At 49.7% G+C, this 22405-nt stretch overlaps 1 protein-coding gene across 3 annotated transcripts in view; it reads right to left on the bottom strand.

Annotated features, from left to right (window-relative positions):
• TRAPPC9 (trafficking protein particle complex subunit 9) overlaps window positions 1-22405 on the bottom strand; it is a 510030-nt gene that overhangs the window by 385978 nt on the left and 101647 nt on the right. For all 3 annotated transcript variants that reach the window (XM_089898680.1, XM_089898678.1, XM_089898679.1), the window contains 2 exons: window positions 15296-15422; window positions 7038-7183 (listed from right to left, as the gene is read on the bottom strand). In XM_089898680.1, the coding sequence (XP_089754806.1) occupies window positions 7038-7183; window positions 15296-15422 (273 nt within the window). The remainder of the gene's footprint in view (window positions 1-7037; window positions 7184-15295; window positions 15423-22405) is intronic.

Genomic DNA, 22405 nt, shown 5'->3' with positions numbered 1-22405 from the left:
CCTGTCCACTCCCAGGTCAGCTGCAGTCCAACACCTATGGGAGGCAGAATTCTGAGATGACCCCCAAGACTCCCGGCCCCTGGTCCACATGCTGTGTCATCCTCTACCCCTGAGTGTGGAGATGACGATAGGCTATGTTATATAACAAAGGGGAAGGGGGCTTCCATATGTGATGAAGGCCCCCAAGCCGTAGGCTTTGACTTAATCAATGGGAGATTATCCTAGGAGAGCCTGGCCTACTCAGGTGAGCCCTTGGAAGGGAACATACCCATCCTGAGTGAAAAGATTCAAAGCATGAGAGGATGTACGGAGGAGGCCATGTGGCCAGGACCCAAGAACGGCTGCTATGAGCTGAAAGTGGTCCGGCTGACAGCCAGCAAAAGAACAGAGACGTCAGTCCTACAACCACAAGGAATGGATGAAGAACCTGAGGGAGCCTGGAAACAGATCCTTCCCAGTCGAGCCTCCAGATGAGAACACAGCCCCACCTGACACCTGGATTTCAGCCTGCAAGACTCTGAGCAGAGGACCTAGCTAACACATGCTGGACTCATGACAGTAACAGTGAGAAAATAAACTTGTGTTCTTTAAGCCAGTAAATTGGTGGTCACCTGTTACACACAAAAGAAAAGTAATACAGTCCCCATCCCCACTCCATTGCCCTCTCCTCCCCTTAAGATTCTTCATTAGGCAAACTGGAAGGGGCTTCAGAACCAAGTAACACGTGTTGGGCAGGAGGTACTGTCCAGCCCTTGGAAGGCTGTCTCTTACTCCTCATAATGACCTGGTGAGGTAGATATTACAATCCCACTGTCACAAGGCAGGTACTCAAGGTCCAAAGAGGTTAATAAATGTGCTGGGAATCAGACAGCCAGTAAGTGGGGCAGCAGGGATTCAAGCCCAGGTCTTTGAACTCAGAGAAGTATCTAGACTGGACAGTGGTGATTAAAGGGGTTTTTTTTCTACAGTAGACACTAAGATTTACTGATTAGAATTATTCGGCTTTCACAGGCTTTCATAAAGACACCATTTTTCCCAAACACTTCACACCAGGTCCCCTGCACAGAGACTAAGACAGGTCGCACCAAACCTATGGCACCCTGAAACTGCATGCAATGAAGAAGGAGCCCACCAGGTGAGTTAGTTTTCAAGATGCTTTGCACAAGCAGGTACCCATTTGAGCCTCTCGACAGTACAGTGAAGCAGTCAGCAGAGCACATTTCTCCCTCGTTCGCCAACAAGGAACACTGAACCATCCACCATCGATGGCCCTAATGAATGAGGCAGCCGAGTCCAGCTCCCGTGTGCCTGGCCCCAAAGCCTCTGCTGCTCCCAGGCTGCTGCTCTCCCCCCGTTGGCTCCAGAAACCCACCTCTCTTCACCCAGCCTCAGGCTGAGAACCTCTGCGGGAGGGAGGGGTCACAGAAGTCCTTCTGCCGAGACACGGTGCTCCCACCCCCATCTTCAGCGGCATCACTGAGCCCATCACTGCCTCAGCGGCCAGCACCCCAGCCCTTCCTCACTGCCGATGAGAATGTCATTTGTTTTAACAGCTTGCTATGCCTGATAACGAAGGAACTGTTTGTCTTCTCTACCACGGTCAAATAACCATCATTTCAAAATTCATTTTCCTGGGGTTCTGAAAGGAATCGTTTATACTTGCACAGTCCTAGTCACTAAAGGTAACCCTAAGATAAATCCCCGATTACAGGAATAGATCGTCTCCTTCCTAAGCCTTAGTGTGTCAAAGCACACGGTGGGGGCTTCCCTGGTGGCGCAGTGGTTGGGAGTCCGCCTGCCGATGCAGGGGACACAGGTTCATGCCCCGGTCCAGGAGGATCCCACATGCCGCGGAGCGGCTGGGCCCATGAGCCATGGCTGCTGAGCCTGTGCGTCCGGAGCCTGTGCTCCGCAACGGGAGAGGCCAAAGCAGTGAGAGGCCCACGTACTGCAAAAACAAACAAACAAACAAACAAACAAAAGCACACGGTGGGGCCCCTTCCTCGATATTTTATCCCAGAAACCACAGGAAGGAACAGCACTGAAGGCTATGAAACACACTCTGTATCGGGCCCTCTGCACACTGTATTGCACGGCCCCCACGTGTGTTCTTAGCTGTGGACAAACAACATCTTTCGGTGGCTTTTGTTGACAAGCTCCTCTCTTTCCACCACACTGGCTGGACCTATCTGGCACGTGACACTCCTGATTTCTCACGGCATCCCCAGCACCTTGGACAGTGCACACAGCGCTGCTCAGAGCCTTGTGAGAAAGGCTGCTGGATACTTCAAGAACATTATCTCACTTGACCCTCAGAAGAATCCTCCTAGTGAGCTTCTGGCGCCCGGTCTCTGTAGACGGCACAACTGCAGCCCAGGGAGGCCCGGCGGCAGCCCAAGGCCATCTGACAGCTCCGGCCTGGCCAGGCCACCAACCCTCCTCCGGGGCAGCTGTCGACCCGGGCGAGAAGCCTGGCCCCGCCACCAAGTCCTGGCACAAATTATGCTCAGGACGTGTACAGCCATCACCTCGGCGTGGAGTCTAACTCGGACGACAGAGATGCTAGCAACACACAGATGGAAAGACTGATAAATTATTCCAAGATAGCGTGGAAAATGGTCGTCTCAGGAACTGCCCTCAAGGGTTTCTTCTTCTCTAATATCCTGTGCCCCTTGCTGTGATAACTCCCCCAATGATAAGATTCGTTTATAGAGACTGGGATCCTAGGTTAGAGACATGCGATTCTTCAAACCTCCAGGCAGGTCCTCGCTGATGAGCCTGTTGCTGAAAAGATATTAGAAGCCACAGAATATCAAGTACATGTTCGTACCCATGGGTCTGCAACAAATAACATGCATTTTGGCTGAAGTTTCTGTTAGATCCCCAGGAATCTTGCATCATCCACTGGATTTATCCTCAGCCCAGATGAACAGGTGCTTCCTTCTCACTGTTATGAGGAGCCGTATTTAAGGAAAAGGTCCCTGGGCTTTGAGCCACAAACCATGGACACAGCCTGAGCTCTGTCCTTACTAGCTACCTGACCTAGGGCAGGGAGTTACAATCACTCAGCCGTAGTGTTCTCATCTGTAAGTTGGGAACACAACACTTGCAGCATCACACGGTCATGAGAATCGCTGGATAAGGTGGAAGCCCTCTGCAGCAGATGCAGGGCGTTCTTTTCATACAAGGAAGCCTCAGCGGTTTCTGAAGATCAGAGAGGAAGAAAATCAAGAGGAAAGGCCAGCTGCGAGGGCAGTGACCCTGCAGCCACACTGTGCCAGGCTCGGGGGCCACATTCTGCTTAACGCTGTCTCTATCTCCAATTTCCTCATAACGTTTGAACAAGGGGGCCCCACAAATCATGCAGCTGGTTCTGAGAAGGAGTCTCACTCTTCCGGTCCCCCAACTCGTCTCTGGAAGTTTCTCTAAACAAAATGGGTGAAAGTTTCCTAAAATGTCCTTTAGGGGAGAAAGCTTATCATCTACCCTAACGAGATCCAAAAAGACCAGCCAGAGACTCCTAGGAGGTCCAAGAGATGAGCCTCATTAACTCTGCAATGACAGGTCCAGGTCCACCCAGGGGAAAAGGGGCCCAGAAAATGACCTGCCCACCATCGAGAAACAGTGAGACTCGGACTGGAACAAGCCCCACCCCCCCACACCTCCAAAGAGATCAAAGCAGGCACCCGCCCTGCCAGACGCGCACTGCTCACCAGCATGCGCTGGAGCAGGCCCGGACCCGGCCTCCCTGCTCAACCACGATGTCCCCCCAGCTGCCCTGCTCCCAGACTCCCCAGCATGCTCTCCAGAGCAGAGAGGCAGTAGGGAGGCTGGGGCTGTCTTTCAAAATCGACAGACTGAAATGAGAATGTCAAAGCAGCTCGGTGCTTTGTGACCGCCTGGAGGGGTGGGATAGGGAGGGTGGGAGGGAGGGAGGCGCAAGAGGGAAGAGATATGGGAACATATGTATATGTATAACTGATTCACTTTGTTATAAAGCAGAAACTAACGCACCATTGTAAAGCAATTATACTCCAATAAAGATGTAAAAAAAAAAAAAGACTTGCCTTCACACAACAGAGTGCCTGCGGGGGGCCCCTGACAACCAGGAAACAGTTGCAGCTGGTCACTCGTTCTTTTTCACGGACATTTACTGCTCGTCCTTTGCTGGACCATGGAGAGGGGGCCGCATCCCCTGCCACTGCCACCACCGCAGCCCAGGCTGCCACAGCTGTGGTCACCCTGCACCACCGCCGCCGCCACCACCCAGGGGACCCCCAGGAGAGGAATGGCCCCTGCCCTCCTGCACCTTCAACCCCACCGGGGAGACCCTCATGGCAGCCGGCTGGCAGGGAAGTCAGGGAAACGTTCAGCCCGAGCAGCACAGGGGGAATGGCGGGTAGGGGTCAGAGGACCAAGAGGCAGTACCTGACCTCCGATATACATCTGTGTACACTGATTTGTTTCACCCTTACAATGCCTGATAAGCGACAGGGGCAGCCACGCCTACGTGATGGATGCGAGAACAAAAGAGCAAAATCATTTCCCAGGATGCAAATGGAAAACGTTCAAACAATATCAGAGAAAGTTCAAAATCCTGTCGTTTTAAATATATTTAGTTACTACCTGTCACTTGCCTCTAACTTCTACGTACACCTCACGACAGCAAGGACCACGCCCGCACTTCTCACCGTGAGAACCCACAGGGCTGGGCTGCCACATGCCTCACACACAGGGAAACTCAGGGGGAGTTCACTGATGGATGAGAGAAGGAACCAATGAACCAATGAAGGACTGAACCAAGAGACACGCACGCGCGCACGCACATCGAGGCTGTAGCATGCTATACACTTAGGGCTTCTGCTTTCAGAAATGTACCAGAATTTACAATCAGATGCTATTTTTTAAGGGCATCACCCCATATTTCTTCCTTTATTTTCTTGTTTTAACTAGAGCCCTCCGAGCCACACCTTAGAAGCCCACCTGCTCGTCTGGGCCAGCTCTGCTTCCTGAGCCTCCGGGAGGCCTTCCGAAGTCTCAGCTCGTTCCATACATATGATCTCCCCAAACTCAACAGGTGAGTCCCAGGTGCTGCTGGCGGCAGACCTAGTTTCAGAGCGCTAGGATATTCAACTTCCCGGGTATTACTGCCTTGCTGTCAAAGCTGACCTGGAGGATGGGGGAGGTGGGCAGCTGTGTGTTATCATTGACTGAGGCCCATGCCAGGCATGCTGCACACATTAAGGAAAGCTGGAGGGCCCTGGTTAGAACAGCACACTTGATCTGAAAAATTGGGAGTTTCTCATTTCTCTGAGTTTGCTTCTTCATCTGGAAAAGGGAGGTAAAAATTACTTCCTCCAAAAATACTAGGAAAACTAACTGAGCTAAAATGTGACAGCATTATACAAAGCACAACTTGAATCAAAGAAATGGTGAGCATTACCAGAAAGCACAGGGTCGTTCTAGCACGCCTACCCTCACTATGCCCTCTGTCTTAGGGAACAGCTTAGAAACACTCATTTTTCAAGGTGTTCAGGTGGTTTAATACTTGTGAATGAGGTTTTTTATGAGATCTTTATAGACTCCAAGAAACTCTCCTGCTGGTGTGAATGTAAGGAATCTCCACCAAGGTTATGGGATGTGTGTCGTGCTCGGCCTTGAGCTCCACGGTACGGGGCAAAGGCTCTGCTGTGCAGTCAGTCACCCATCCTGAATCTCAGCTTCCTTGTCTGTAAAATGGGGTCACACCATCCACCCCACTCCTTCATTCACTCCACACTGTTCTAGCAGGGGGAGATGGGGAGGACGGGAACATAAACAGAGGGACGCATCTAGGTGCTGTGAAGGGCAACCTGCAGTGAGGGGAGAGTGGGGAGAAGCGGCCTGTGAGGTGCGGGTCAGAGGCGGCCTCTCTGAGCGGGGCCCGCAGAGTGAGCGAGGTGGGCAGGGGGTGAGCTCTAGGCAGAGGCGCAGCGAGCCCTGAGACTGGAACGAGACAGCACGTCCAAAGAACAGAAAGCAGCCGTGTGGCTGGAGCCGAGGGGCACGAGTGGAAAGGTGGGAGGTGAGTGGGAAAGGCAGAAAGAGCGTGGCTGGCGCTGTCAGGAGAGCCCGCCGCCCGGCTACGGGGTGTGACAGGACACGTGCATCCTGGGAAGAAGGGCCTCATGAGGTCAGGACGCCTTCTCCTACATCAGGGCTAAGAAGTTAAAGGAGGAAAAAGGACAGAAGGAGAAGTGAGCGCTGACTTGCAAAAGCTTCGCACGACTTCTACTGAAACCCCAACCAGTGACGGGCCTCTCGATCCCTTAGCTCTGTCACTGCGACTTGCAGACACCACGATCTCAAAATGCGAGAGGCCCGAGGAAGGGAAAGCTGGCCAGGAATGAGGCCTGCAGCACGGCCAGGCTTTGGGAAGGACACGGAGGGAGCCCTGGGGTCCGCGGTGAGGAAGGAGAGGCGTGGCCGTGGGCTGGGACGTGGCTGGGGAGCCGAGCACGCAGAGGGGCACACTGGAGATTCTCAGGAACGCGTGTTCCACTCCCGGTCAACCCCGAGACCATCTCATCTCCCCTTGCTGAGTCACCAGGCATCTCGGAAGTGGCGATCGTTAGTGCGCTACAGAACAAGCGCTGTCGGCGTTCAAAGGGGAAAATGCTACGAGGTCCTTATGCCCCAGTCGGTCCTGAACATAAGTCAACCTTTAATCTCCTTTGATGATTCAGAAGTTACTCCAGGCCTTGGGAAATCACCCTAATCTCCTAGTACCTCTCTTCTGTAGTTTACATAAGTCTCAGATAACAGAGGTCTTCTGGTTTCTAGAACTTCCACAAAAACTGCCTTTTACGAAATAGATATCAAAAAGTCAGGTCTATAGGCAATGGCCTGGCTAAGGCAGCAAACTGGATAAACCTGTATGAGGGTATATACACACATGCACGAATGAACTGCAGTCAAGTCTCAAGCTTTAAAATCTAGAAGAGCCACCAGGAGCTGGGCAACAGAGCACAGCCAGAAAGCCAGGACGGGCGGCCTACCTATTTTCCTGTTCCGCTCCTCCCCACGGTTGTGTGCGATGATCGGTGAGTAGATGAAGGGGCTCTTGGTCGACACGCTCTGGCCCAGCAGGCTTTTCATTTTCTGTGGCCGGAGGCTGGCAGGAAGGTTCAACAGTTTCACATGCCTGTGGTTCCAAAGGGAACAAAAATACTTCAGCTGCCTGTTCGCTTGGGTTCAGCGGAAATACGACCAGGCATCAGATGTTAGAACGACAGTAAATCAAGCAGCAGATAAACTGAGGGGAGGAAAAGTACTCAATTTCGCAGGACAAAGCGGAAGAAGGCTGCACACGACCCCTCCAGACCATCCCAGGGAGAGAAGACGTCCACGCCGGGCAGCAGCCACTCCCCTGGGCCACTGCACCCTTCAACCCCAGTACCTGTGACCTCCCTTGGGAGCAGCTGGGCAAGACAGGGCTCAGGGTCTGGAAAGCCCAGAGGCCTGAGGCTGAAGGGACGGGGTCGGGGAAGGGCTGGAAGGTGGGCGGGACCCTTACTGCTCCTCCCTCCCCATCCGCAGCCCCTTTGCAGGAGGTAAGGCCGGAGGGTGGCGAGGGGAAGCAGCGCACGTCCCTCGAGGGAGACAAACCACTTGAAGCGGTCCGCTGGCCTCCAGCTCTCTCCCTTCCTCTGTAAGGCCACAGGTGGACGTGGCCTGGATCACTGAGTAACCTCAGGGAGGCCAGCCACCCTGGAGAACTCACTGCCCAAATGGTATCAGACTCCGTGTGAGTGGGACTTAAATCTGGGTTGTAGTGAGGGCTAATTTTTCTGAGATTTTAGGGATAATTTCTCTGCCACGGCACAGGCTAACCTATACTGACTATATATATATATATATATATACACCCTATAGAGACCCCTCACGGAATCCACAAAATCACGCCTTTCTCAGCTGAAGGACTCCCAGCCATCTAGGGCAACCCTGCCCGGCACACAGGCAACCCCAACACACTCAACCGTCACTGACAGCTCCCCGAACCCAGCCCCGGGAGAGTGAGGGTCACGTGCGTGACTCCCACCTATGCCCACAACGATGCAAGGAAGCAGACGGTGCTTGCACACCAAAGCCCTTCAAACCAAGGGTTGTATCTTGCACACTTTCTCTGACTCTTCTTGTCCTTGCAAACCCCTCTGGCATGCTTTTCTCGTGCGGGATCAGAATCACTTTGTTTTCTATCTGTTGCAGTTCAGTTGTGAGCTTTCCAAGGACAGGGGTACCCAGGGCCCCATTTGCCTCTCCAGTACTGGTGCAATACTTCAATGCAGAGCTCTCGATAAATGTTGCATGAATAAACTCCCAAAAGCTGGATTTCAACCTCAGCTTCCAAATCTTCCAAAACCGTATATTTAAGGCTAAGCAGTTTATCCCTAACAGTTGCAAATCCCAGCCCTTTGTGCACATTCAAAAAATACCAGCTGCGCTGCACTGGGACGAGGGGTGGGCAACCCTCGCACTGGCCGAGATGCCACGTCTGATGTGCATCTAACACCCACCACATCCAACCCAGGGGGATTCGCCTGCTCCTGAGAAGCAGCTTCAACAGACACAGACCTGACTGCAGTCTGAAGGACCTACCAGCTGGGCAACGGGCACAGATGGCTTCATCTCCCTGGACCTCAACCCTCTCGCTCACAAAACAGGAAAAATAATCGGCACCTGATAATGCTCTACAGAAGGAGGACACCCCCTTTCCCCAGTTCCATGTTTCCATGAGGAGGGACATCCTTAGGGTAGTGGTCCTAACCTCGCTCTTGCCCTCCCTCACTCCTCCCAAGGGAGGTGGTAAATTTGGAAGGAGAACCAGCGTGTGCACCTCTCAGGCCCTGCCGAGAGCACGTATTCAGTCCTGCTCTCTGCACGGACGGAACAGGGCCTGTCTCACGAAAAAGCACACCGTCACCCGGCTCTGCCAGAGGCTGGGGCACAGGTGGACAGCCCTGAGCCACTGCCATCCACCTGAGACAGACGCTTCTTTCTGCTGATTCCAAACTCGGGCAGAGAAGGGGGGTGGTCTGAAGCAGAAACCTTCGAACCTTCGCGGGGTACTTTGAGGACTGAGTTAACATGCGTCAAGCACCTGTAATAGTGCCTGTCACCTAGCAGGTGCACAAAAGCCTTTCTCTTTCCTCCCTAAAACAACCCTCGTTTACAGGCACAGAGAGCCGAGTCCCTGCGCAAAGATCACAACACCGCACCGGGACAAAGAAGCGAAGTGTCGGTCCCAGTGATGTTGAGAGCAGCCTGGGAACCTTAGGCCGGCACCGTCCACTCGAGCCTTTAAGTTTACTCATCTGTAAAATACCATTTTCTTGCGACACAAATAGCATTCTACTCTGTGCCACCGTTGCCACCTAAAAATGAGATGTCTTCTGTGATTCTAGGAATCATGGACACAAGCACAGAAATTCCAGATCACATAAAAGCTTATTAAAATATGCAGAGGAATTCTGAGGGCGTGGTCCGCCAGAAAAGTAACCCGACAAGCAGTCATGGCATTCATTTATAACTCAAAATCTAGCATCAAATGTCTGTTTATAAAATGTACCCAGAAAAATAATCATTCAAGGCACCTGACCTAAAGGAAATATAATTCATTTAGCATAAACTTCTGTGGAACTAATAATATTATATTTGGTTTATGAAGCTGCCAACAGTAAAGAAGAATTCCAGGGATGAAGTGTCCAAACCAAGGATTATTTTTAGGGATTCCACTTGGAAACAGCTGACATTTTAAAATCTGACTTCTCAGTATACCGTGGCTAATTAGGACCATGCAAAGCAGTGGTGGAACACTAATTAGGAAAGTGATATAAAACATATTGGTGGGAAGAATGACACAGGAAAAAACAGCTCACTTTTTCTTTCTTGGTTTTTAATTCCTCAAGCTTATTCACAGGGGAGACATATCTAAGAACCTCCCAGGGCTCCCCTGGTGGCGCAGTGGTTAAGAATCCACCTGCCAACGCAGGGGACACGGGTTCGAGCCCTGGTCCGGGAAGATCCCACATGCCGCGGAGCAACTAAGCCCGTGAGCCACAACTACTGAGCCTGTGCTCTAGAGCCCGCAAGCCACAACTACTGAGCCCACGCGCCACAACTACTGAAGCCCGCGCGCCTAGAGCCCGTGCTCTGCAACAAGAGAAGCCACCGCAATGAGAAGCCCGCACACCACAACAAAGAGTAGGCCCCGCTCGCCACAACTAGAGAAAGCCCACGTGCAGTGACAAAGACCCAATGCAGCCAAAAATAAATAAAATAAAATAAATAAATTTATTAAAAAAAAAAAAAAAAAAAGAACCTCCTGGATATCTCTGCACAGATGGGCAATGGCCAAAACTGGCCACACCTTCCACATCTGGAACAACGTGAGGTCATCCACTGTCCCAAGTCCGGGCATGACAGAGACAGCTGGAGAGGACCCACCACGCCAGCCAGGGCAGTGGTGCAAGGCTTTCCGCTCGGACTCCCCATTGACACCACACATTTCTCATTTTCTTCGAGAAGCTCAGGTTTGAGGAATTCGTAAGGAGGTTCTGGGCCTGGCGATTACACCAAGTGTGACAGAAGATTCAGGACGTGGCTGTGAACCTGGTGAGATCACGGAGCCGCATCCTGATGGGCATCCGGGAGGCTGGCCTTGCCCTGCTTCACAAACCAAGAAATACTGCCCTGATAGCGTGGCCTCTAAGCCCCTTTTTGAATAAACACCTGAAATCCTTCCTCAAATACAATTAACTTAAAAGCTGGAGTTTTAAACGTACCAAGGCCACTCAAAAGGACTCCAAGCTCATCCTGACTGGAGGGTTTCGGTCCTTATCAATTAAAGCAGCCTCATCCACCCTGGCTCTCTGCCAGGCTGAAGCTCATCAAAGAAACAATCAGTTCATCCCCACCCCACCCCCGTCTCACCCCAAATTAAAGACCCACTGGTTTCCTGTAAATGGCATCTAAACTCTACCCCAATTTCTTCTTTAATAATTCACAACTTGCAGTGTGTGAACAACCTACATGATTATTAGTGGCTTTTGCGTACATTATTGTTTTTGTGAATTCTGTAAGGAGTAACATGAACTTCCCTCTGCTTTAACTCTGGACAGTAGTAACGGATATGGGTTTGGCAGTCTCCTGGCACATGGGATCTTGGCATGTTGACCATCGCTGAGTCCCTGGCCCTTAGCATTGAGCCAAGCACATCTTAGGCACTCTGTAAATATCTGATTAGTTGAATTTCAGAACAGAATTAAAACAGGGATCTATATTGGCCCTTTTTTAAATTAAATTGCATTGTGATTACTTGACACAACTTTTGGGTGAACCCAGTTCATGCTCCCATGCTACACAGAACAAGTAAATATTTTCCTATAAATTGATGAAGTGCCTTTATTGTCAAAAACAAGGAAAGTCCTCACCAGAAAAAAAGGCTCCACTCATCTCTTCCAAAACCAGAAGTATAACTATGAGGCACCACTAACATTAACTTCGCTCATGTCTAACAATTCTGTTCAGCAAGTCTGATCATTTACTCGTGAATGTGGACATTTTTCAGGAGCTTCGGTCTTCAAAGCCCTTCCTATAGCTACAGGGGGTGTCTTGCAATGACTGACTTGAATTTTTGTTTTGAATTAAACTGACTTAAACATTAAGTCCATGTTTTCCAGGCATAGGCCCTTGAAACATTTGGTTCGAACAGTAAAATAGTCCCAGACTAGTTTTCTAAGAAAAAACATTGGCCGGGTCCATGGGTACTGTGTCAGCCCTCTCCAGAGAGAGATGAGGAACACTGATTGTGAGAGAGCAACAATCCCACACGCAGTGTGAACACAACCATTCCACACAAAGTCACACAACACCTACCCTGCTCCAGGTCCCGACTGAACACCAGTTATATGGGTCTGCCACCCTCAGTCAGCATCACAGGGCACCTACCATCGCCCTTTTTTTCTCCTGAGAATATAACTTTGAATTCTCTGCTGCCTGACTCTTGCCAAAAGCTGACTTACGAGAAATCACCTTCATGAAGGAGTGCTTGATGTATAAACAGTCCGTCCATTACACTACGTATGGCTGGGACAGTCCAGACTGCTGTATTAGAGTGCTCGTCTTAGCTCAGGCTGCTCTAACAGAATACCATAGTCCGGGCACCTTAAACAACAATACTCATTTCTCACAGTCTGGAGGCTGAAGTCTGAGACCAGTGTGCCGGCACGATCGGGTTCTGCTGAGGGCCCTCTCCCTGGCTCACAGACATGGTCACTGTATCCTCATGTGGAGAAGAGAAAGAGCTCTGGTCCCTTCATCTCCTTATAAGGGCACTAATCCCATCATGGGGGCCCCATCCTCATGACCCCATCTAAACCTAATCAGCCCCCAAAGGCCTCACCTCCAAATATCATCCCACTGGGGTCAGGTCATTGGCAGATGAATTTTGGGGGGACACATACACACAGTCCACAGCAGAGCTGCATGTTTGGACCACACTGCTCTGTCCTCTGGGAGAGCTGGGTGCACCCAGTCCCCTCTGGCATCAAGCCTGTAGTTTGCACTGAGGAATGCCACGAACAAAACAACCATGAGAACCTGCTTCAGATTTTTGTAGGGATATTTTTGAGGACATTATTCAATATGTTCCCTTTAAGAGAACCCACAAGAGGGGTTTCCACAAGCCTCCTTACTGTGAAGAGGTGTATTTCTCCAGTGTGACTGGTTTGTGTCTGCTTATGAGACAGAGAGTCTTGTAACCAATCACGTTTCCTCCTATACCCATTGTTAGTTAATTATTGACATATGATTAATAGAATCATGCTTTTCCCCATCTCCAGCCATTATGTAGGACCCTTACTTACCTTTCACTCTGGTGACTTTATTTTTAACATAACATTTCTATGAGCTGCCTCAAATGTTTTACGAAAACACAGCAAAATGTGTTCCTGCATCACAATTACTTGAAACCATTCTGGGGCGAGCCCAGTTCATGCTAGACTAAGATCTGAAGGGCAAGCTTATTTGTTGATGAGAATAGATGGGAAAGAAGCTTCCTTCCCCTTTCCCTCCCGCCCCAGCAATTCAGCCCTGAGTCCATTACGGAGGGCAAAGCCAGGTACGCATCTGAGCAGGCGACAGAGCAGAGGGCACGCTGGCCGGAGCGGGGCAAGAGGGGCCTGGGGGGCTGGGGCAGCAGCACAGCCTGGCCATCAGAGCTCCCCATGGGGAGGGAGGTCAACCTGATAACCACTGGTAACCAGCAGGGGAACTGACCAAATGAGTAACCATACTGAGGCTAATGGGAGACAGGTTTCCCCCAGTCTGAGAAGGGAGTTACAGATTTAAGAAAAGTAGAAGGATCCCCTAAGATGTCGGGTGGAACTGGAGGTATCAGTATGAACTCACGGTTTCCAATACACAGAAATAGATGCAGAAATAACCATGGACATGAACATGCAGTGAGTAACGTATGTATATAAATAGATATTGCCTAGTTCTATCCACTGCGAGCAGCAATACCCCAATGGTAAGGAGCACACACAGCACCCAGATCTTAACTTAAATTCCATTCTCCACTGAAAGGACCAGGGCTCTTGGAAGAAATGGCTAACGCAGGGCTGGGAGCAGGGACTCAGATCTGAGTCCATAACCCCAGCAGAGGCAGTGGAGAGCAAAGGGCATTTGTGGAGGCTCCTGAAAGAAAGAACCTTCGTCTTTCCCCCACAGGTGTTGCGTCTCTCTTCTCCTGGACAGTGCAGGATGAGGAGCTGCGGCTGCCCCCCTGATGCCACCCGGGGCCTGAGACTAAAGCCTCACTGCAGAGGGCACAGCTGAGAGGGGAGAGAAGACAGGTTCTGATGTGGTGGCCTGAAGCCTGGCCCCAGCCCTGCCTGAATCCTTCTCCTGGACTTTGTAGGTGTATGTGCCAGAAATTCCCTTTTGCCTAAGATAGTCTGGGTCAAGTATTCTGCCAACTGCTATGCAAAGAATTCTGATGGGTAGACCTGTTCATTCACTCAACACACATGAGCACCCAAGGGCTACAAAGACAAAGCCCTCTTCAGGTAGCCCTCAGTCAAAAAGAACAAAGAGGTATCGTATAATCAAGTTCTGTAAATGAAACAGAAGAAAGACATAAGAGATACTGCTGGCTGGCTAACCCAGCACCATTTCTAACCCCCTTCTCCCTATCCCACCTACAGTACAGAGACTGGGAGAGCTAAACATGTATTTCCTCAGTCTCTCTTACAACTAGCGGTGGCCACGAGATGCACTCCTGGTCAAGGAGACTGGGGCAGAAGCCTACTATGAATCCGTCCAGATCATTTTTGCTTTCCTAGTAAACAAAAGATAGGCTCCCTGGCCCTGCCCCTTCTTCCTTCATCCTGTCTTGGATGTTGATGTGTTATCTGGAGCTGCAGCAGCCATTTGGTCATCAGGAGGTAAAGATAGAGTTGCAGAGAGGCCACCTGTCTCCAAGTTCTTAATAAATAAGAAAAATCACCTCTTATTTGTGATCCACTGCTAGGTTTTCAACTCTTTGCACTGAAATAATTGGTAATTTATACAGAAGGTGTAATTATTTCTATCTGGGTAGCTCTAGAAAAAGGCTTTATGGAGGAGATAATCCTTGAACTAAATCTTGAAAGATGCCTGAATGTCACCAGGCAGAGCAAGGGAGGGAAAGGCACTGCAAGCAGAAGGTGGAGCCTGAGCAGAGGAATGAAACCCTCCGCACGTTCTGCCTACTCAGTGATTCCAGAAGGGCGTGCAGGGCTGGGGGTCCAGGAAGGGGCTCACAGTCAGTCCGGAGACAGAGCAGGCCGCAGACGGTCTTGTAAGCCACTCAAAGCAAGCGAGGTGGAGGCGCCCCCCCGGGCCTGTGCGCAGGGGTGAACAGTCTAGGAAAGTGGGCCCTACCGGATGCGGGTAAGTGCGAGCGCCACAAGGCCTGGTTGGCCTCCACTGCACAGAGGGCCGCGTCTCGGCCACGGAACCGGGCAGACACGGGCTTGCGGGGCTCTGCCAGCAGACAAGCACGTGACCATGGCAGTTCTCCGATGGCCCTGGCCTGATTCTCTGGTCTATAAAACACGCTTCACAGGCGATGGCTGCGACTTAACGAGATGACGGACCAGATACACAGCCAACCTAAACCAGGAACTCTTCTAGAGATCTGCATCCCTGATCAGACCAAAGACAGACGCTGGGAGCGAAGCTCACCTTCCGCACCCCGGCCAGCCTGTCCTACCTGACGATGGGAAGTTTGGTGAAGGGCACCGGGGGCAGTGTGAGGCCATCGGGGAGGGTGATGAGCTCCATGGTTCCGGGACACTTGGAGGTATAGTTCTCCAGGCTTTGCGTCACGTCCTTTTTTTCTGATGAGAAAATAAAAACAAAATAAAGGTTAATTGAACCAAAGAAAAGGGGGAGTGGGGGGGGTTGTTCTGCTCTATTTTATGTTTTTTGAGCAAAAATAAAATCTTAACCCAAATTCTTAACAGTCCAGCGAGTCCCGTCTTCTGAGAGAAGTAAAGGGGCAGCGACCAAAAGAGACAAAAAGAAAACAGCAGCTTTGTTCAATTTACTTAAATAATCACTAGCGCTGCTCCATTTAAGGGCCTGTGGATGAAAAGGAAATTAAGTTACCATCTTCTAGGAGATTTCATTTTCCAAGATAATAAATCCTTATCAAATTCCAGGAAGGTCAATGGGCAGGCAGGACTGGAGAATATTTTATTGCTTAATAAATATTTTTCCAGCAATTACTAGGTACCAAGCAAGATGCCAGGCCCTGTCCCCAAGGAGTGTACAGTCCATCTGTATAACAGATATTCAAGCAAATAATTACAAACCAGTGTTTTTATGTAAAAGTAGAGCTTTGTGAGGTAAGGCTGGTTTTCTCCACCCCATCCCTGTCCCTTTCACTAGGAGGGAGGAGAAGAGGGTGCAGGTAATAGGGAATAATGTTTGCTTATCACCCATGACGCACCCTAGGCACGTGCTCACGGGCTCTGTAACACTCCGGAGCTCAAGGGCGCTTCCTGCTGGAAAACTCGAAGTAACTCGGGAAGGCAGGCATCACTGTGCCCGTTTTGCAAACGAGAAAACCGAGCCCAACTGAAGTTAAAGTCGTGTCAAAAATCCCGTGTTTGGCCCTCAGCCTGTGATCTCCACACTCCCACACTGTTTGGAAGAATTAAGGAGTCAGGGATCGGGGATTCACTCCTGGCCTGTTTCCTGTCACTGCTGGCAGGGAGGGTGGAGGACCTGGAGAGAAGAGGGACAGAGCGGCGCAGCCATGGGGGCGAGACTTCGGGCCATGAAGTTAGACCAGGTTCCAGTACATGGCTTGGTCTTTCCCCATCTGTGGCGTGACCACCTGATGGGAAACCTTAACCTCCCATTTAAAGAATTTCTAAGGGTGAATTAAAAACAGTGGCTGGTGGACATGAGACTGAGCTCAGAGGAACGATGACACTGTCACCACTGTCATACCGGTGCCTGCAGGGAACTCGAGGACGTCACAGAGAGTGGTGCAGGGCTGCGCGGTGAGGCTGCCGGCTCCACTGACCGGCGACCCTACAAAACAAGATCCAGGCAGAGAATGCCTAGATCTCAGGCACATACATTAACGGGTTAACTGTGCCACGGGGCTTTTCTGTGTCTAAGCATCATTCCTTAGAGAGCAGGGGGCCAGAAAAGCAACCAGAATTAATCTGGATATGACACAGTAATGTTAATTTGCAGCATGAACAAAATTCTTTAAATAATCAAATCATCTTCAATTTACAGGTGACAAGTCTCCCAAGGGGCTCCCGCTGATAACACATAAGTGACCTAATTTGCCTAATGTTGGGTAGAGCACTCGTGGTTTAGGTACCTTATTGTAAGGCTGAAATTATGCCCTCCCAGTAAACCCTGCTGAAATGAAGAAAGGCATGGACCTATTAATGATGCCCGATGCCACCTGCAAAGTTACCCAAGGACGAACAGTGCCCGGGGTGTCCTGCTCAGCTGCCTGCGTAGAGCAGGACGGACACGCGGGGACGCACTGCGGGATCTCCTTCTGGGAATCTCCCGTGTCTGTGCTTTAGCCTCTTCTTCTGGGCACTGTTCCCTGGAAGACTTTCCCACGTGGGGTATAAGACTGGCTGTGGAAGCCAGGTGAAGCGGTCAACGCCCCATATGCATTTAGTCCCCTCGGTTTCAACAGGGCCCTGCTCTCCAGCTGTGCCTGTGACTCCAGCACACATGTTTTCTTTTTACTCCGTCAGGCGAAATCCTAATGTTCTGTGGAGACGGCAGAGGGACAGCCACCTGCTTCCGGAGCAGAGAAGGAGATCTGGGGACACAATCAACTCATGGGATGCTTTACAGCTAATTCTCCCACCGTCACGGCCCTCATCACATCACCCCCAGAGCACCGCTGCCTTCTGGGGCCTCTTCCCTGCCTTTCCACTACCTGACAACTTCACTGTCACTTTAGTGGGGTTTCCAGGGTTAAATGCTTATGTTCAATTGTCAGTGTGGTCCATCCGTTAGAAAGTTCTCATCAACCTTCCTCCTGACGGATCTGAGCACCTGCTGTACGTTGTTGCCCAGATCTATTTTTATCAAGGATTCCAAAGTGGTAATTTTTTAATTCTCTAATTAAAAAGGATTTTCCCTCATCAACCGTTTGGTGATCCTGAAACAGACGACACAGAAAGGAGGGCTGACAAATGAGTCTGTCCCTTCATTTACTGGAGAGAGAACTGGTGTCCCTACCACCTGCAAAGATGACCAGTAAGTTGTATATGGACTCAGTATCACTATGCACTGGTGGATTTTTATATATTTGGTATTTCAGTTGGCTTCCATCACATTCTTTTTTGATGTTCAAACTGTCCCATGTTCGGCCAGTGGGAGCCCTTGCAGGTTGGTTCCTATGTCTTTAGAGAAGGCCCAAGATTGTCAACAGCTTGCTATCTTTCTGGCTCATTTCCAGCCTCAGGCCTAGAATCTGTTTTCCAAGGAGCGCAGGATCTTTTCAGTGTTTAGAGATCAGAATCTGGAGTCTGGGTGCTCAATGCCACCAGATTCTCCTTGTCTCTCTAGGTCGTGACAAAACACAGGTCCACTTACCAAATTTTTTAAGTGGTGAGACTGTGATTTTTTTTCTTTAAATTTTGTTTAAGTTCTGACAGCTAAAAATCAAGGTCATTGGACTACAAGTTCCTTAAAGGGAGAGCATCTTGTCACCTTTTTTGGTTGTCCCCTAATTTGTCAAGAGTATTTAGATGACAAAAGGTGTTAAAGAGCTATGTGTTAGTTGGCTGGCCTCATTTATCCAAAGAGGTAGGACAGAATCAATCTGTGGGCAAGAGTAAAATAAAATAATAAAATGAGAGAAACAGCCACTGATTCACCAACAGAAGCCAGGCTGTGCAGGCTGACCACCTCCTCACCTTTTCTTTGTGCACCTTACTGCGGTGGGAACCACAACGGAGCTCTGGGTGCTATGTGTCGATCCTAAGGACAGTGGCCCCCACCGAGGTGATTCTTCGCCAGGTATTTTCTACCTGGAGAAAATAATCATGTGGTGCATCCCACCGCTCACGACTACTCGGATCACTTTTCCTTCACTCACCAAGTTACTGTTTTCCTTCCTCTTCGTTTAACCTTACCTGACTTTACTCATTCAAGCCCTCATCCACTCAGCCTTCACCAAACACCTACTATGCGCCCACAGCATTGAGCACCAGGCACACAGAAGCATGACAGGCTCTACTTTCGGGGTGTCCCAAGTTGAAGGAGCACACAATGTCAAAAGAGGACATTACGACTCCTTATCAGTGACTTTACAGAGGCAGGATCAAAGTCTGGGAGAAGGGCGCATGGGACATGTAATTTGGCCAAAGAAGGTTTTATAGAAGAGGCAACATTTGGTCTTTGCCAAGGGTCCTGGCTGGGACTCAGAGCAAAAACAATGAGTGCGTTATTTGGACGTTTTGCTATGTTATAAGGAAAATGTGACAAAAATACGGACAGAGGATGAACAATGACATATCATTTTAAGCTGTACATACACAACAGAACTTGACAGAGAAGCTGTCTGAGGCACGTACGACAGGGAATCGGCTAAGGCTGGTGACGTCTGTGGACATCAAGGGCTGAATGGTGCGGCAGCACGGGGACCTGCGTGGGAACGGCGACGGGACTGCCGCGGGCGCGGACGGTACAGGCTTTGCGGTACACTGACTGCCAAATCTCGATACTTCACACAGGCCTACAATGCGGGACCGTCTCTGGAACACAGGACTCCTCAGCGGCTTGTGCAGCTGCTGTAGGAATTTCACTCCTGACAACGGATGATGGATACACGGTTGCTGGGCAGAAAAGGAAGCCTTGTGTCCAAGGGAAGAAATGTAGAAACACTCAGACAAAAACTGACAGACTAAGCTCAGGTCTGCTGCAGGCACTTTTCACTTCTACAGCACGTCCACAGGGGCCAGCACTGTCCTGAGCACAAAGCGCTGCAGAAATACTTGCAGTCCTTACCCACAATTACGCATACTGAGCACGTGCTCTGCACCGAATCTTGTACTAGGCTCTCCAGAGTATAAAATCTTCAAGGCAGGGCTTCCCTGGTGGCGCAGTGATTGAGAGTCCGCCTGCCGATGCAGGGGACGTGGGTTCGTGCCCCGGTCCGGGAAGATCCCGCATGCCGCGGAGCGGCTGGGCCCGTGAGCCATGGCCGCTGAGCCTGCGCGTCCGGAGCCTGTGCTCCACAACGGGAGAGGCCACAACAGTGAGAGGCCCGCGTTCCGAAAAGCAAGGGATCCTGCGACACAGCAGAACTTCAAAATTTTTTCATGAAAAATAGGTATATCCTCCCACAAAATTCCTGTCCTGGAGGGAGAGCTCGGGCATTATTATCTCCCTTTTAAAGGTGATAAAAATGAACTCAGGGACAACCTGGGAAATTTGATTGTGGAATAGTGCTAAATGCTACCAAAAATAATTATTAATGTTTGGGTATAACATTAACATTGTGGTTATATTAGGAAATGTCCATTTTTTTTTTTAGCAATGCATACTAAAGAGTGAAGGTGTACAATGAAATGATGCCTCTGGGATTTTCTTTAAAATAATTCAACAAATAGAAGAAGTCAGAGATGAAGTAAATATATAAAGATCTTGATAACCATCGAATCTGGGTGACTGTTACATGCGGATTCATTTTATTGTTCCTTACGCCTCTGCTTGAAATTATTTCATAGTAAAGATACTTAGCGAGCTTGAGGAAGTGAAATGATTTGCTCGAGGTCATACAGAGAGGAACAGATTTGAGACTCAGATCCCAGCTGACTGAGTCTTCCCATCCCCACAGATTAGGCCTGACCACAGAGAGCCGGAGCTACCAAAACAGATAAAAGAGCTCAAGGCCATGGTGGCTGCTAACCTTTGTTCCATGTGCCAAACTGGAATGAAGCCTGTGATCAATCTGAACGTTCCCCTAAGCACACGACTTGGTCAGTGGGAAGTGACGACTCCTTAATTAATCTCACTAAAAATCAACTGTCTCAGTCTACTCTGGCTGCCATAACGAAAGACCATGGATGGTAGCTTAAACAATAAACGTTTACTTCTCACAGTTCTGCAGGCTGGGAAGTCCAAGATCAAGGTGCCAGTGGATTCAATTCCTGGTTTTCAGACATCCACTTCTCACTGTGTCCTCACCTGGCCTTTCCTCAGGTGCATGGGCACAGAGGGAGAAAGAGCTCTGTGTCTCCTCCTCTTCTTGTAGGGCACTAATCCCAATGTGAGAGTCCCACCCGCTTGACCTAATCTAAACCCAATCACCTCCCAAAGACCCCACCTCCAAATACAATCACACTGGGAGTCAGGACTTCAATACATGAATTTGGAGGGGACACAAACATTTAGCCCATAATATCAATAGATCTTATTCAATTCCAATCACAACATCCAACAATTATTTCAGCCCAACTAGAGCACCTAATACAGTTGAGAGTTTTTTCCAACCCACAAATTGAAGAAATCATGAAAACAGAACATTTTTAATAAACGCCTAGTTGCCACCAAACTAGATTGTTCCTTATAGAAGCAGAAAATATGATCACCAAAACTTTTGACCACAGGCCATTTGCCATTTCAAGACTTGACCCTGACATGAAAACCAGCGCATCATGATTTTACGGTTTGTCTCTTCTTGTCTCTTCTAAGTGATAATCTGAGACAACCACGTGCGCATTAAGTCAGTTATGGTATTAAAAACAGGTAGAGAATAGAAATAAGAGGAAAAAGTACATTTTTTCTTCCAAACCTGAAATAAGAAAACTAAAGGAAGAGGAGGGAGAAAAAAAAAAGAATACAGGGAAGAGGAGGAAAAAAAAGAATACAGAGGCAAAAGTACAGGTATGGCCTGATACGGTCTGAAATGATACCCTGAGGATCGATTCTGACACCTTCACTTATAGAAATAAAAAACACAGTTAGTCTTTGAGTTGCTTTCATAAGAATATTATTGATCTTTCCATATCATAATGCTGAGATCTCTTAGAGGGTCCCAGTAAGCAGGACCCCTCTCGTCCAGCTCATTTCTAAAAATAAGTTGACAAAACAAAGAGAAAAGGTAGAGGCTAAAACATCAACATTACTACCATGTACAGACCATGCTAAAGGCCACAACACAGTTTCTTAGAAAGTGCAACTCCTTGCTGACACCAAGAATTGGGCACGTAGACCTTCCTGCCTAGACACAGGCTGTGCTGAACTGGGCACGCCCCCACCGCCCACCCAGGGGAGGCCAGGCCTGACCTCCAGCACTGAGCACAGAGAAGCACTTCCCGAGAGGAAGCAGAGCAGAGCGAGGTAAGCTAACGGGTCACACTGGCTATTGGGACCAATCCTGGCATCAGGTGAGTCATTCTACCTCTCCAGGGATGGGGTGGGGAGGCCTGCACTCGCTCTGAGTCCCCTCCGAGGGAAAGGGACATTAGGGATCGCGGGGATTACGACTCTCCACTCACAAATAAGTGCATGTGATGCCATTTTACTAAGACACAAGTGAGCTTCAGGAAGAAGGAGTGATTGGCTCAAAGCTACAACACTAGTAGTCTGGGAAGGTGGGGATCACCCTCAATCCGGGATCTCTGTAACACTACACCTGTTCATCCAACAGCACCTCACTGCCGGTGAAAAAGTTAATCTCCACTACAAACACCACTGTGACAACTTCCACTCCTGGAGTAGCTCACAGCAAACAACACTGCCACCAGGAACTAAAAGAGCCATAACAAAAGTATTACAGAAGAGGAGGGGCACTGGGGAGTTGTCAAGGCAACAAAGATTT

Source organism: Delphinapterus leucas, chromosome 17, assembly GCF_059928025.1.
Source record: "Delphinapterus leucas isolate spDelLeu-1000000601 "Yukka" chromosome 17, BTC_Dleu_Yukka2, whole genome shotgun sequence".
Classification (NCBI taxonomy): domain Eukaryota; kingdom Metazoa; phylum Chordata; class Mammalia; order Artiodactyla; family Monodontidae; genus Delphinapterus; species Delphinapterus leucas.
The sequence above is the reverse complement of the archived record's forward strand: the minus strand, read 5'-3'. Positions and strand labels throughout refer to the sequence as shown.